This window comes from Lissotriton vulgaris, chromosome 7 (genome assembly GCF_964263255.1).
Source record: "Lissotriton vulgaris chromosome 7, aLisVul1.2, whole genome shotgun sequence".
NCBI classification, from domain to species: Eukaryota; Metazoa; Chordata; class Amphibia; order Caudata; family Salamandridae; genus Lissotriton; species Lissotriton vulgaris.
The window spans coordinates 1,499,845,426-1,499,861,551 of NC_141695.1; the positions used below are offsets into that span (position 1 = coordinate 1,499,845,426).

A 16,126-nucleotide genomic window follows, 5' to 3' on the forward strand; every position below is an offset into this window, starting at 1 on the left:
CCAGTTCTGCCCGCTATGTCAGTATTACCAGTCACTGGTGAATTATGTGTCAGGAAGAAAGGTTCAGTACACTTAGGTCATAGTAAATGTACTACTGTGGTCGAATTCAGTGATCATGGTAAATCGTCCTTTAAAGCTACCCGTCATTCTTATTTTGTTTGTGGTCATACCGCATACATACGTCTACCTCCAGATTGGGACGGTACCTGTTATATTGCATTCCTTCTGCCACCTGTTTTTCTAGCCCCTCCTGATTATCACAGAAACACAAATCTAGTAAAGAATAGACTCCGAAGAGATCTCCCGCTTGTCGACTATACAGAAACGGCATGGGAACAATACACCGATTTTAATAAGGGATTCTTTTTCTTTTTAGGCCCCGTCCAAAACAGTAAATTAATACGTAGATTAACTAGAACGCTTGAAGCAGTAGTACATGAAACTGCCTCCGCCTTAGGTAACCTAACAGAGGAGCAATCTGCCATGCGGGTTGTTGTCCTTCAGAATCGACTTGTTATTGACGTCATCTTGGCAGATAGAGGTGGAGCCTGTAAGGTCATCGGGTCAAGTTGCTGTGTTTTCATTCCAGAAAACGCGCCATCTGTATACAAAGCTATTACACGTCTTCACAAAATTGCAAGTTTAATACATCAGAATCCAGGCACCTGGACTTGGTCCGGTTGGTTCTGGACAACGTTGTCCGCTTGGGGATGGAAGATCCTATCCTTCCTAGGCGTTGGCCTTGTCATAGTATTCAGTTGCTGCCTGTGCCTACAGTGTGGGCCGGCGATATGTGGACTGTGTGCCACATCGTGCATTGAACATTCCAGTTTTCTCTCAAACAGACAACGGAAGAGAGACGAGCAAATGATGTTACAAGAACAAACTGATCAATTCATGAGGATCGATATATCATGAAGGGTCCGTAGGGAACAAGGAGGGAATGAGGAAATATAAATTTTTGGTCAAGTTATGTTCCCTATCGTGTACCCCACCATCTCCATGTACGAGTTAAAGTGCATGTAAACTCCCTCCTGTGCCAGCTATGAAGACGCAAATACATTTGCGTCCAACGTTAACATGTCCTCTTTCAGACCCACCCTGAATGGGTTGGATAGTCCGTTCCTAAGTATGCTATGCCAACGTCTTTTTGTAGTGTACTTTACATGTTTTTCAGCTCTGGCAAAGTAGGCCCTGAATTTCTGCCATCGAGCCTCTTTCTTCCTTCTGACTCTGAAAGCCTCAGCCCAGGCTGCCCAGGCTGCCCCCGTACCTGTGAACTCTGCCTTACTTCCAGCGCGGCCCACCGCGCTTAGCTCAGCCTACTGCCTGCCAAGAATGAATTCAACCTTCAAGTTATCTGTTTCCTCTCCGAAGATGCATTCCTGCCTACTAGTTTAAGTAAACATTCCTCCAGCTGTAGAGAAAAAGGGCCTGGCCTTACTGTCTCCGTGCAAGTAATTCATAGCCTCTGTTACCATGCTCCCATGGAAGGCCCATGCCCCCACGCTTCTCATGCAGACACTCAGGCGCTTATACACGCACTCACAGTCAGTATAGAATAGCTTCTGCCCCAGAGACCTTTCCGCCCAGATAGCTCAGTTCCTAAACATCAGATACCAGATATGATAGAAGCACAAGTTGATCTGACATGCCAGACTTCTGTCTCTTTTCGTCAGTGTAAATATCAAGCCCCCTGCACCCTCCAGTTTCACGCCAATCACACGTCATGCAGCTGCGCGCGCATCCAAGCCTCTGATTTCTGCTGACATTGCAACATTTCTGTTTAAGTGCCACCCACATGTGACACCTACCTGTGACGTTTCTAGAGTACACCTCCAGCTACGCCTAGTCCACGCCTTCTGATTACGTACTAGTAACACGTGGATGCTGTTATCTTGTCTTCTCTCAGCTGTTACGCCTACTATATTGCTTTCTATGATGTAAATTAAGTATATAAGCTATGTACTGTCAATAAAACAGAGCTCTATCCCTTCCTGAACCCTGTGTGGTTGCAGGAACATGATATCCAATTCCGGAACGATTCCTTTTTAAGGAATAAAACCCCTAAGAACTCTAACACCACGGACTCTGTTTTCTTTCCTTCCGATTGAGTTATTATTTGATTAAGTACTTACCTGCATAGAAATTAAGATGGTAAATTAAATATTGGGGGGGAGGGAGGGGGGTGGGGGGTCGGGGTTGGGGGGTTGCAGGGGAGGTGCACAAGGGGGGTCTGGGGGGAAAAAGAGGGAAAAAATGTTCTTGAACACAGCAAACTGCGTAAAGAATATGGTATAGAGGAATCTATAGTCTTATTTAGTTTTAGTATTCCAATATATTTTGATTGTTTGATTCTATATTCCTGCTTTTTTTTGTTTATGGAGCTATGGGGAAAAAAAATGCCTGTGATGGTTTTGGATAAGTTCATGTATATTATATATATGACAAATGGCTTCTAAACGATTAAAAATCTGCTCATTGAATGTATGGGGGCTAAACAATATTATAAAGACAGAAGGTAACAGCTGAGCTGAGATATATTGCACCACATCTATTATGTTTGCAGGAAACTCACATACCATGGTTAAAAAGAGATGTCTTAAAAGAACTTGGATTTTCATTAGTGATCACTACGGGACAGTCTAATCTGATACGCGGTGTGGTCATTATGTGTAAGGGTAACAATGTAACATCAGGAAGGACGCTAGCTGATAAAAAAGGAAGATGGGCAATTGCAGAATTTTGTGAGGATGGTAAAAAGTTGACATTATGTAATATTTATGGTGCAAATTTAGATGATCCGGAAGTTCTAATTGAAGTGAATTTGGAATTAGCCACCTGGTCTCAGCCTGTAGTGCTTTGCGGAGAATATTAATCTGACCAATAGTTCATTGAGAGATGGGTTTGCTAAGTACAGGGGCCGCAAGCCAAAAGTATATAAAGCACTACAGAATCTATTGCAGGACCAAGGGCTGGTGGACGTGTGGGGGCATATAAGATCACAGGACAGTGGGTATACATTTTATTCTTACCCCCACAAAAAATTGGTTATACTTGATTATTTTTTTGCCCCGACCTCTGTAAAAGAAGGAGCGACAATTACTGTGTACCCTAGGATCTCATCAGATCATTCTCCTATAGTACTGGAGATAGGTGCGGGTTTATCTAAACCTAGACAGCTTAAGGGCTGTACCACGCAGGCCATTATTTGGGACACTTTCAAAGCGGGGTTCCGGGGGGAATGTATTAGCTTTTCATCCATGAATCAAAGGAAGGCGAGACAGGAGTTGGATAGACTATATCAGCAATTAATTCAGTCTGAAATATTATTGATGCAGGGGGTAGTCAGCGGCTTGAACGACTTAAGTAAATTGGAGGACACAGTCGCAAAGGATAGAGTGAAAGTTTTAGGATTCTGGAGTGTAGATAATGCAAGGAGGTTTTTAACATCCAGGATGGAAAAGCACGAGTATGGTGAGGCAATAGGGAAAAAATTGGTGGTACAATTGCGAATAAAAGAATCAGCCAGAAATATTGTGCAAAGGACGGACTCTGCGGGGGTGGCTCATTCGGATCCACAAGAAATACTTAAGATCTTTCAGCAGTTTTATTCAGAGCTATATGACCAACAGAAAGGGGTGGATGATGGTGGACTAGATTGGGCGGTAATGTTAGAAGAGGGTTTAAAAAGACTAGACCCAGCAGTGGCACAATGGTTGGAAGGTATTATCACGGGGGAAGAGGTGGAAAAAGCTGTGAAAAGTCTTGCAAATGGAAAAGCAGCTGGTCCTAATCGGATACCCAGTGAGGTCTACACACAATTTTATAATGATATTACAGAGGAGTTATTAGAAGTTATGCAGGATGCTCAGCTTGGTTCCCCTCCAAGGTCGTGGGCTGAAGCAACTATAGCAGTTTTCTGTAAGAAGGGCAAGCGACCAGAGTTAGTAGGCTCTTACCGGCCGATATCATTGCTAAATGTGGATAATAAAATTTACTCTAAAATATTAGCTAACCGGTTAACTCACTGCATGACCTCTTTAGTTTCATATCATCAACATGGTTTTATACCAAAAAGAGGGACGGTAGAACATGTTAATAAAGTCATTTCTTTATTTGATATAGCTGCTGTGAAAAGGAACAATCTTGCGCTGATTTTGCTTGACGCAGAAAAAGCGTTTGATCGTGTACAGTGGGGGTATTTGTGGAAATTAATGAGTGAAATGGGGTTTGGTCAGAAATGTATTTATGCAATTCAATCTTTATATTTACACCCTATGGCTAAGATTTCCGCTATGGGCCTACTCTCGGACACTGTTAAAATCACACGTGGTACACAACAAGGATGCCCCTGCTCCCCTCTTTTGTTTGCCCTTTATATTAATCCTTTTATAGAGCAACTAAGTCGGAATGTTTTGATCCCACCCTTAAAGTTGAAGAATATTATTTTTCGGTTTTTGCCTATGCCGATGATATTGCGGTGACCACTACAAACCCTGGCACTGCAATAAAAGAAATCGAGCGGCTGGCGAAGGTCATTGGGAAAGTAGCTGGTTATAAATTGAATGAGGCGAAAACTCAAATTCTTTGCTCTGAGACTGTAGTATGGCAGGACTGTAGGGTAGTAAAGGAAGCAATGTACACAGGCATTCTATTAAGGGCAAACATGACTGAATTAGTGGAAGTTAACTGGAATACGCTTATGTCTAAAATTAGGCAATCTTTGGATAGATGGGAGCGGTTATATCTAACTATTATTGGACGGTCAAATGTCTTAAAAATGAATGTGCTGCCAAAAGTCCTATACTTATTTAGGTCTATACCGTTAGAAGTCTCAAAAGATAAAATACAGGCATTACAGGCAAGATGTGGGAAATTTACCTGGAGCCCAGGAAGACCCAGAAGGGCAATGAACTTCTTGACTCTACCACATTTGAGGGGAGGACTGGGGGTTCCAGATTTTTATTTGTATTATGTAACCTGTTTTCTTTTAAGGATGAGGGTTTTGATCACTGGAGAGACAGGAACTGATGTGGCTAATGCCCCGAATATTTTTGACATTCAGCTAGGAGCATGTTCCAATCAATCTTTAGTTAAAGAGATTGATGGGAGTTATTACAAACGGACTAGGTTCAAGGTAGCGCTGGGGGAGTTTAAGGTTTGGAAATGGTTTGCGAAAATAATGGGGATAGGGAAAGTATCGTATTACACGCCCTTTAGCGCATACAGGCTCCTACCAGGTATCTTTTCTGACGCAATGGCTTTAATTTGGCAGCAAAAAGGGATTAGGATCCTGGGAGATATGATTAATGAGGAAGGGATTCATAAATCTTTTGAGGAGATGAAGGATCAGTTTTTACTGCCCAGGATTTTCTTCTTCAAATACTTACAAATTCGTGATTATTTAAATCGGCGAAGAGGGAAGTTGGAACAAAAAGTCATTGAAGGAATTAGGAGGTCTGTTAAAATTGGAGTGGTATATCAATTATTACTGTCTGTTAAGAATGATGATATAGAAAAAGTAAAGCTAAAATGGAGAGATTCATTAGGAGACCCAGAGATAGAAGACCTTCTAATATTATCTAAGGAGGCCTTAATGTCTGCAAATTTGAAAGCCCAGTTTTTTAAAACTTTATATGATCTATATTACACTCCTAAAAGAATGGCAGAATGGGGAGGGGGAAACAAAGGCATGTGTTTCCGGTGTGGGGAAAATGATGCTGGGGCGATACATATTTTTTATAGTTGTGTTAAACTTCAAGGTTATATTGGAGATCTTGAACAGTTTTTGTCTTTGGTGCTTAGAACATCTGTTGTTATTACTCCAGCAATGTTTTTACTGGGTAAAATTTCAAAGGACAGGATACCGGAATCACTATTTCAGTATCGTCATTTTATATTCTTTGCAATGACTGTTGCACGTCTGTGCCTAGCTACGGAGTGGCTACAGGAAAAACCACCTGGCTGCCATCAGTGGCGTGCCAGAATGCTCAGTTTATATAATTTGGAGTGGAGTCTCCTCTCTATCAAAGGACTGAGAAAAAAAAGTCTGGGTATAAAAATTTGGAGTGCGTTCAGGGAATACTACGAGGAATGAATTATCATTTGGATGTAATAGCTTTGCTTTGATTCTTTCTTACTTTTTTTTGATATTACACTTGTGGAAAATGATGGAATTGTGAATTGGATACTCTGTTTTCTACGCAGTCTTGCTGTGAAAGAACAATAAAACATTTTTTTTTTAAATGAAGTGCACAGGCTTCATGCCTCCCCTGGCTTCAGATTAACTACAGGGAGTGTGCAGCCTTTTGTGTGGATGCAGGAAACAGTCTATTCAATTGTAAGAAGGGCTGTGCCCAGCCTTGCACTGGTACTAGTGGTCTGGAGCGATGAACATGTAGAAGAGCAAAGGTGGTGTACCTTTTGATGAATTTGTGACTACAAAGGACACCAACCCCGTTGAGACCAGGAAGCCGGTATCCCCTAAAGTAGAGAGAATCTATTGAACATTAGAGTGTGACCCAGCTGGATTTACCTGGGTTTAGAGTGTCTTAGCACCTTTTTTCTATTTTCTATTTTAGTGACTGTTAGAAGTCACAAATACTTCAAAAGGGTTCCAGTAGCCCTGAATAATTCCCAGACCGCTTTGGCCATTATCATTGGGCAGAAACATGTTGGCAGATGAGGAACTATCCTCATTATACCCTTCAAGATTGTTTTTAGTGATACCCGGTGAGCCTTTGAATAAAGGTAATAACCTGGCAGCACTGAGGTATTTTTAAATATCTGGATCCAGTCTTTGTTCAGTTAGTCTTATTCAAGGACTCCCTCCTTCCACTTACGTTTTCGAGGAGGTTGAGTCCCCCCCTGGTGGTATTTACCTACTAAGGGGGGGAGAGGATACCGATTATGAAGCATAACACTATTATGTGGGTGAGGTTACCTCTTCCATAAAGGATTACTTTCTTTACAAACCCAGCATAAGTCCAAACAGTTTTTGGTTTCTCATCTGTATCAACTAGATAGAGAGATGTGTGCTTCTCTCACACTCCCATCAATGCTACTGTACTTAGTTTTGTGGTAAGTCCCTCCTCTGCCCTCCCATCCTGCCAGTGATGGCCATACAGGCACACATAAGCCCTATACTTTGTGTGGCAGTCTAGAAGGAATGCACAACGCCCAGATGCCAACTACACCAAGTCATGTGACTCAGTGACAGGCTGTAGGCACTATTTGGCTAATGCAGGAGAATGCCAACTTTCTAAAAGTAAAAATAAAAAGGTGTTGATTGGAATGCTTGAATTAATCTCAGCCACTGGCAATCATTTGGGGCCGCATCCCAATCCATCATTTTTCTCCCACCATGCAACATGAGTTTGGACCCAGCCATATGAAAATCAGCCCTGACCCTGTTCCTCAAGAGAACAGTCAGCCCAAACTGCTAGCCCATGTCTTCCCTGAACCTGAACACAAGCAAACCAAGAACAGTTTCACCCTAGTTAGGGCTCTTCAGCCAGGTATACTTTAGTACCAGTGGCGCAGTGAGCCTGGGACCCATGTCTGGGAATGCCCAGCACATTCAGGGCGTCAGATGCAAAAACAACCAGTTGATGGATGTACTACTTGAATTAATCTCAGCCACTGGCAAGCACTTGGGCCACATCCCAAGCCATCATTTTTTACCCTCCATGCCACCTCAGTTTGGACCCAGCCATATGCTTATCAGGCTGGACTATTTTCCTCATGGGAACAATCCAATTCGAACTGCCAGGCAGGTCATCCCTGAACTGGAACACAAGCAACCTAGGACTGGTTTTTACCTTGTTAGGGCTTTCAGCCAGGTATATATCTTGGCTCCAGTGGCACAGTGAGCTTGGGACCCACGTCTGGGCATACCCAGAAAAATTATAGCCATTAAAATGCAAAACAAAAAGGTGATGGATGGAATGCTTGAATTAATCTCAGCCACTGGAAATCACTCAGGCCGCCTCACTCAGGCAGCATCCCAATCCATCGTTTATCGTCCACCATACATTTGCAAAATAACAATGGATTGGGATGCTGTCACAAGTAATTACTAGTGGCGAAGATTAATTCAAGTATTCCATCCTTCACTTCCTTCTATACTTTTTTGTAAACATTCTAAAAGTGACATTTTCAAAATTTGTAGTTTAAAATCTGACTTTGTGGGGATTTTTCATTATAATTCCTGTTGGAAATGGCCCTTTTTGCAGGATTATCCCCAAACTTTTTGCTTCTTCCTCCATTATTTATCCTGACCTGTGGTTGTTGGCAATAGGACTCTGGGCTCTTTACCACTGCTGATCAGTGCTAAAGTGCATATGCTCTCTGTGTAAATTGTTATTGTGATGGGTTATCCATGATTGGCATATTTGTTTTACCAGGAATTCCCTAGTGAAGAGCACTGAGTGTGCCAGGGCTGATAATTCAAATGCTACTAGTGGGCCTGCAGCACTGATTGTGCCACCCACATGAGTAGCCCTAAAATTGTGTCTCAGGCCTGCCTCCGTAGTGCGTGTGTGCAGTTGCTAACTGCCATGCGGACCTGACCAGTGTCCACACTGGCCAGGCCTAACCCTTCCCTTTCTGTACACATTGGACACCCCTATGGAAGGCCCAAGGCACCCTCCTGGGCAGGGTGCAGGGTATGTGAAAGGTAGAGCACGTACTAGTGTGTGTGCCATGCTCTGGTAGTGAATTACAGACATTTTTGTTTTTCCCTATTGAAAGGCTATCTTGCCCATAGGCTATAATAGGGAATGCTGTGTACAATGTTTACCTGCAAATCTTCCCATAGGAGCAAAATAGAAAATTAAAGTCTGGTATGTATCCCTGAACTCAGAATTTAATAACCTATCTTTTAGGAAGGATGGTTTTTAAATCCTGTGTTTGAGAACAGCACTTTTAGAAAGTGGCTGTTCTCTTGTCTGACCTTTCTGTCTGCCTTGACCTGTTTGTGAATTGACTGCCTGGGTTGTGAGTGACAGGGGCTGGGGAGGCTGGATGAGTCAGCCCTAGGCTGAATAGCTACATCTGCATCTTGAGTGGTGGGAGGGGATAGCACCTGGGCCTGCATTGGGCTGTGCCTGCCTTCCACAATGCTGGCTCCACCTCCTGCTGGGCGGCTGACGACCCTGCCCCTCTCTCTAAAAGGAAAGGAGAAGTCAGGAAAACCAAGTGCTCCAGGACTGACCAGAACTGGTTCTGACTAAGCCAAGGCCCCTCTGCCTCCAAAGAACAAAGGAAATACTGGTATAAAAAGGGCTACCCAGACCACAGAATATGAGATCATCCTGGAATCAAGAAGGAACCTCTGCCAAGGAGAAAACTGGAAGACTGAACAAGAAGGACTGTCCTGCTGTGTGCTTGTGGACTGACCTGCAGTTGCTTTACTGCCAAGGTGAGAAGAAGGACTTTGCTGTGTGCTGTGTCGCCTTGCTTGAAGAGTTCTCCAAGGGCCTGAGGAGAGCTGGCCACCTGTTAAGAAGTCACAGGAACAAAAGGATTTCACCCCCAGCTTCCCCCTGAACTCTGCTGTATGAGTTCTGCGCTTCCTAGAGTGCTTGATCCAATTGTGGGGCCTCTGGGAGTTGTGCCTGCTGTTTGGGAATCTGGACAAGGAGAAAAGAAGACAATCTGCAATTTTCCTGCATCGCTCGCTTGCGGAGCGCATCCCCGACAGTGCGAGGAAATTCCCGCCACCGCAAAGATCGAGATCGTCGCAGCACCTGTTGCCGCTGCAAGAACCAATGCATTGTCTGCTTGCGGAACACATCGCCCCGGTGCGGGAAGTTTCCTGTCACTGCGAGTATCGTTGCAGAGCCTGTCATCGCTGGGTGAGATCGCCAACCGCTTGCTTGCGGACCGCATCGCGTCGCTGCGAACACCGTCGAAGAGCCATCGCATCGAGGGGCCGTGAGAGGAGAAGATCGACGCTGCGCTGCGCATCACCGCCACACCTGAGATCGTTGCCGTCCTGAAGATTGTCACATCGTGCCTGTGCGAGGCGCTTCCCACCGAACCTGCGCTCCGGAATCCATACAAGTTATCGCACGCCCCGCCATACAGACCGGAATTCGTCGCAACACGCCCGCTGCGTCCAGCACGGCTGTCACATCGCCTCCCCAGGGTCTCAAGAGTGACGCATCGCTTGTTTTTCAACGCTGCAGCTTCCACTCAGAACTTTTGTTGCATCTACAGGTACTTTGGGCTAAACGTGACACAAGTGTGAATTATTTTAACACAAACCATAGAACTCTTTTAAAATCATATTCTTGAACTGTGCATGTTGGATTATTGTCGTTTTGGTCTTGTGTAGTTTAGATAAAGATACTTTATTTTTCTAAACTGGTGTGGAGTCCATTTGTAGTGTTTTCACTGTGTTACTGTGAGTGTTGGTACAAATCCTTTACACATTGCCTTTGATAAGCCTGTCTGCTCGTGCCAAGGTACCAAGGGGGTGCGCGGGGTTATCTAAAGAGTGTATCCCCCTTACTTTGACTAATAGCAAGGGTCCCTATTTGTACATTGGTACCTACCTCTGCCAACTAGAGACCCCCAGATCTAACAATTCCGAAGACACCAAATATGGCCTGGGTCCCTGCCTCCGTTACAAAGGTATCACTTATTTAATTTAATAAATTAACTCCAATGATATCCTATGAGAGAGGTGGACCTTGCAGTAGTGAAAAAAATGAATGTAAGGGTTTTTTTACTCCCAGGACATGTAAAACTGAAAAGTACATATCCATCTTTTTAAATACACTGCACCCATCCATCTGAGCTTTCCAGGACCTACCCTAAGGGTGGCTTACATGTGTTTAAAAGGAAGATTTGGACCTACCAAAAGGTTCATTGTCCCAGGTCGAAATGGAAGTTTACAACTGTTCATACAGGCTGCAAAGGTAGGCCTGAGACATGTTTAAAAGAATACTTATGTGGGTGGCACAATCAGTGCTGCATGCCCATTTATAAGATTTAATTCACAGATCCCTGGGCATAGGTAGTGCCACTGTAGTAGGCATTTACAAGCACATTAAATATGCCAAATGAGCATAAGTCAATTCAACCAGGTGTTAAGGAGAGAGGGCAAGCACGTTAGCAGTGGTAAAGTGTGCGGAGTCCTGAAGCCAGCAAAAATAAAGTCAGCTGATGAGGAGGGTTGATAGCAAAAGGTTAGGGGGAAACTATGTCAAGGATGCCAGGTCTAACATACATGCTTTAAAGTCCATTGATACATTTACAATCACCGGTCTTTAAATGAAAAAAGAAAAAAAAGACTAACCTAGGAAGTCATTGGCCGAAATCCGGTCGTAATCCCACACCTGTAGAGCCAGAACAGCAGGCTCGCGGAACTCCGACTCCTCCAGTGAAAAAAAGGACTCCTTCTTCTTGTATGTGATCTCCTTCTCTGTGGGTAAGTAGTCAAAGCGGAACACAAACCTCCAGTTGAAGTTGCCTTCTCCAGTCAGTGAGTTGAAATGCACATCTGTTTCCTGCTTGTCCTGATCTAGGCCTCGTATCCAACTGCAAAATTAGGTTGGTGTTAATTTGAATATGTAACATAAAGTTGATATTGATAATCTACCATGGTGGCACAGAGAATGGAAAAAAAGGAAGGGGAACACAGAAGTTTAAAAAATCTTTCACTTTTCCAAAAAAAATAGGACTAGTCATATTGCATCCCCCAATCCCGTCAACTACATGCAAAACATTTTGCTATTTTCTTGGGGAAACTGCTGTGAAATTTGTCCACGTTATTTTCAAAATGTTTGTCGGTGGAAGCCTCCAAATTAGTCCTTCTAGGAAGGCTCAGGCTGTCTTGCTTTGTTGACACATTACAGTTTGGCCAGTGAATTAGGCCCCATGTATTTGAAAGTTCAACCGTTATCCAGCAGCAGCCGGCACAGGTAAACGTGGTGGGGTGGGGCAGGGCAGGGCAGGGGCGGGGTGGGAAGCCGACAGACGACGGAATGGATATAATTAAATAAAGAAATAATACCCATTCTGACTTCTGTCAGCTTCCCCCGCTGCCGCGCCCTGCCCCGCCTCACCGCACTTACCTTGCCAGCCGCCACTGCAGTTATCACTAGATGGATAGACAGACACACAGATCGTCTGCTAGATTAACAAGGTAGCATGATTGATAGATAGATAGATAGATAGATAGATAGATAGATAGATAGATAGATAGATAGATAGATAGATAGATAGATAGATAGATTTAAACTGACAGATAAGCAGTGACAGAAAGATATTACGTAATCACTTACAAACAACCATACTGAAGCAGAATTGAACACCTAAGTCCTTGTCGCAGCCCATTTGAGCTCAGTGGCTTCCACTGATAATGAAGTATTTCAATATTATCAAAATATTGTATATCTGTTCTAGCAGGGTGTACCAGACCATTCCCCACTGTGCCGCTAAACCCTATTATGCTATAAATGTTACATTTAGGCTTTTAATGTTCTTCAGAGTGAATAAGAACAGGTCTTAATAATTGCTGATTTTGGGAAAGACCAAATGGTACAGTGCTTGCAGCAGAAAGAGGCTGAAAAACGTGTCTGTGCCTAAAATAAGCTGTACCTTTTCACGTAGATATCACTGGAAGTCGACCCCGTTATTGGATTGACGTCATCAAGAATAACATCATCGGTGTTCCATATAATGACACGTAACTCATAGCTACAAAAAGAGAAAGAGTAAAGGTTTAGTACTTTAATTCGAATGTTCGCTCACATAACACTTAATGTGCAGTTGAAAAAGAAATCTTTTTTGTTGCTGTTACTAATCCCATTGTAATTCCGTGTTGGGTCAGTTTCTCAACATGAATGGCATTTTGAAATTATACCTTGGGGATAGGAAATGAAGGTTTCTGCTATAGGCAAATAGTTTGACAACTCTGTGGCAGTGCTTAATTTGTAAAAAATGAAGTGCAGGTGCTCAAATGTTTTTCGGAGACCACACCCACTTTCCCGACTCCACCCACTCCTCCACTGGCTCCACCCACTTGTTCTATTGGCTCCAGCCACAAACTCAACTGGCATTGCTGAAAGCCAGATGTAATACTGGATCTGAATTTCAACAAGAGAGCCTTGCTCAAGTAAGGTTTTGATAGGAATTTCCCCCGCCCTGCGGAGAAAAAAAAATCATAATATGGTACACTTGAATGAGCCATTTATCACTTCCAGTGGCAAAATGGGTTTGGATCATTAATAGTTGAGGGGTCTGTGAAATCAATTAATTTATCAATTGTGCTTGTTACTGTTACTCACTCCCGGAGCAATATATGTGCATTTATTAAAATTCAAAATAGTAAAAAAACATAGAACTTATCTGGCGTTTCCAAATGTAGTTTTGCATCACAGACAAGACGGATTACAAAAGAGGCACATATTTTCTATATGTACTGTGTTTCTTAAAATTCACTTGATCATCAAAATACTGGAGGAAACATTTTTGAACCTCAATGTTCCCAATGTTAGACGTCTGGGGGATTTATTTCTAGATTATCCAGCTCCTCTTTGAATATTTTCCTTAAATGAATGGGGATTCGAATCCTGAATCTGAAATCAAGATGCATTCCAGAATTCATAGCCTCAGTTTAAGGGTCCTCACAACAAAGCACCAGCAGCACCAATTATCCAACTGCTTTTTTGCTTATTTCTCACACATGGAATTTGAATCTGCACACATACTAACACTCTATGACACATACTCAAATGTTCCAACATGCCACAGAGCATGCAAAATGCCTTCCCAACTGGACATTTCGGATCATGCCACATTGAAGGCTTTTTTAGATAAAGCAAATGTCTTCACAGCCTTTTCTCTCTGGTAATCTATGCTCTTTGAAAGAGCAAATATTTCCTGGAGTGGCAGATTCATGCATGTGAACAAACAATATGATATAATTATATACTGCATAATACATCAATCCCACCCTTTGTATATTGCATAGCAAAATTTTCAAACGCACAGACAGTAGTAAACTTTCTAAGCACTAAACACTGCCACATACAAATCTATAGCTTCAGCCAACCCTTGGTCCCTCTAAAATAACAGAGTCAGGTAGGCACACAAATCAAAATATGTTTCTCTGGCCAAATTCCGCTGCCCTGATAGATCCAGTGATGAATGTTTACAAACATCCTGTTTCACCACATCTAGGCGTAAGGCATGCTTACTTCCCTTGAGGGATTATATTTTGCACATTGCCACCTATATTATCCAAAGGTGTACCACAGCACAGTGTACTCAGCACATATTACTGGGCCTGGTCAGTGAAATTGAGCGCCTGAGTCCACCACCACCTACCATCATATGAGCAGATTCTGCACTGATTGTACCACAAGTTACCTCCAGCTCGGACAGAAGTGTGTTGCTTTAACACTATAGTTAATGCTTGTTTCTACAGCAGCACCTGCAAACACCCGCCAGAGTTTCTGAAAACACACAGAGCTACTAAAGACACCCAACGGATCTCCAGCAGACACAGAACAATGCTCCTGCAGACACACAATTGAGCTACTGCAGGCACATGGACTCCTGAAGCAACCCAAAGGAGGTACAGCTGCTTTAACCATCCGACGGAGCTCCTTTTGACACCGACAGAAGCCACTGGAGACATCCAACGGAGCTCCTGAAGACACTCATTTGACCTACTGCCGACACCTGAACTCCTGCAGAAATACAACAAAGCAACTACGTGCACTCAGCAGAGAAGCAACTGCAGATTATCCAATGGAGCTCCTGCAGGCAACGAGCAGGGCCAATGCAGACACCCAACTGAACCTCTGTACGAACCCCACGGAGCTCTTACAGACACCCAAAGTAGCTCCAGCAGACAGCCATGGAGTTCCTGTGGACACCCAACAGAGCTGGTGCAGGTGCCCGAACACCTGCAGTCCCCCAACAGAGCTCCTGCAGCCATCCAGTGGCGATACAGCAGACATCCCGTGGCAATCATACAGACAGACACCCAATGGAGCTACTGCAGCCAACTGAGCTCCTGAAGAATGACAGCAGAACTACAGACACATAGTGGACCTTCTACAGACATCAAAGCACAGATACTGCAAACACCCAACAGAAGTACTGCAGACACCTAACAGATACTGTAGAAACCCAACGGAGGTACTGGAGACCCCAACAGATACCGGATGCACCCAACAGAGGTACTGCTGACACCCCACAGAGGTACTGCTGACACCCCACAGAGGTACTGGAGACACCCCACAGAGATACTGCCGAACACAACAGAGGTACTGCAGACATCCAGCAGAAACACTGCAAATGATCGCAGGAATGCTTTGGAGGAGCCCTGCGGGCTTTGTTCAAAAATTTTAGGGTCCACTGGTTAATAGGGTTTGTGGGCTGCCACTGTCACACCACATTCACTCCCAGCATATGCTACTGCACATACATGTGCAATCACACCTGGGCCATGCATGTCCGCATGGACGGAGAGTAGGACCCATCTGAAGGGGCCTGCCACCTGAGCCGCCTGACAGACTAATTTAAAACAGGAGTGCACTTTCCCGAGGAGCACAAATGAAAAGGCCTTTCCTGCTACTATAATAACATTATTTCAACATCATTGCCATAACATCAGGCATTTCATTTTTCACTCATACATTTCTAATCGAAAGAGGCCCACTTCACCTTTCACCCCAATTAGGCAGACAATAACACTTTCAAACATGGTAAATAAATTAGCAATAGTGCAACATGCAGCCATGCCAGGACACTACAAAACTTCTGAGAATTACAGTGATTTTTGTACACGACCGGCACGCACTGTGGCAGCTGCCGATCACGCGCTCTCTGAAGGAATTACATAATCACACATGCACAGACTGCATTGCAGCACCGCTCTCCCACTTACTTCTGAAAGTTGCAGGAGCTCCAGCAATGGCGCATCGGGCACTGCGCATTCACGCATTATTGTTGCGCCAATGCCAAAAATAAAAATCTCCACCTGACCTTGCAGGTCATGGTGCAAGGTCTCCCGAGCCATGCAGGGGCGGAATTCCATCCCTGTAGCCGCCCCTGTAGCACTGCAATATTACCACTACAGAACCCTGGCCTGAACACATTA

At 43.8% G+C, this 16,126-nt stretch overlaps 1 protein-coding gene across 1 annotated transcript in view; it reads right to left on the bottom strand.

The window, feature by feature from the left end:
* LOC147705871 (fer-1-like protein 4) overlaps positions 1 to 16,126 on the bottom strand; it is a 1,142,165-nt gene that overhangs the window by 37,438 nt on the left and 1,088,601 nt on the right. The window contains exons 41-42 of the mRNA XM_086932323.1: positions 12,613 to 12,711; positions 11,309 to 11,550 (exon numbers count right to left, since the gene is read on the bottom strand). Coding sequence (XP_086788449.1) covers positions 11,309 to 11,550; positions 12,613 to 12,711 — 341 coding nt within the window. The remainder of the gene's footprint in view (positions 1 to 11,308; positions 11,551 to 12,612; positions 12,712 to 16,126) is intronic.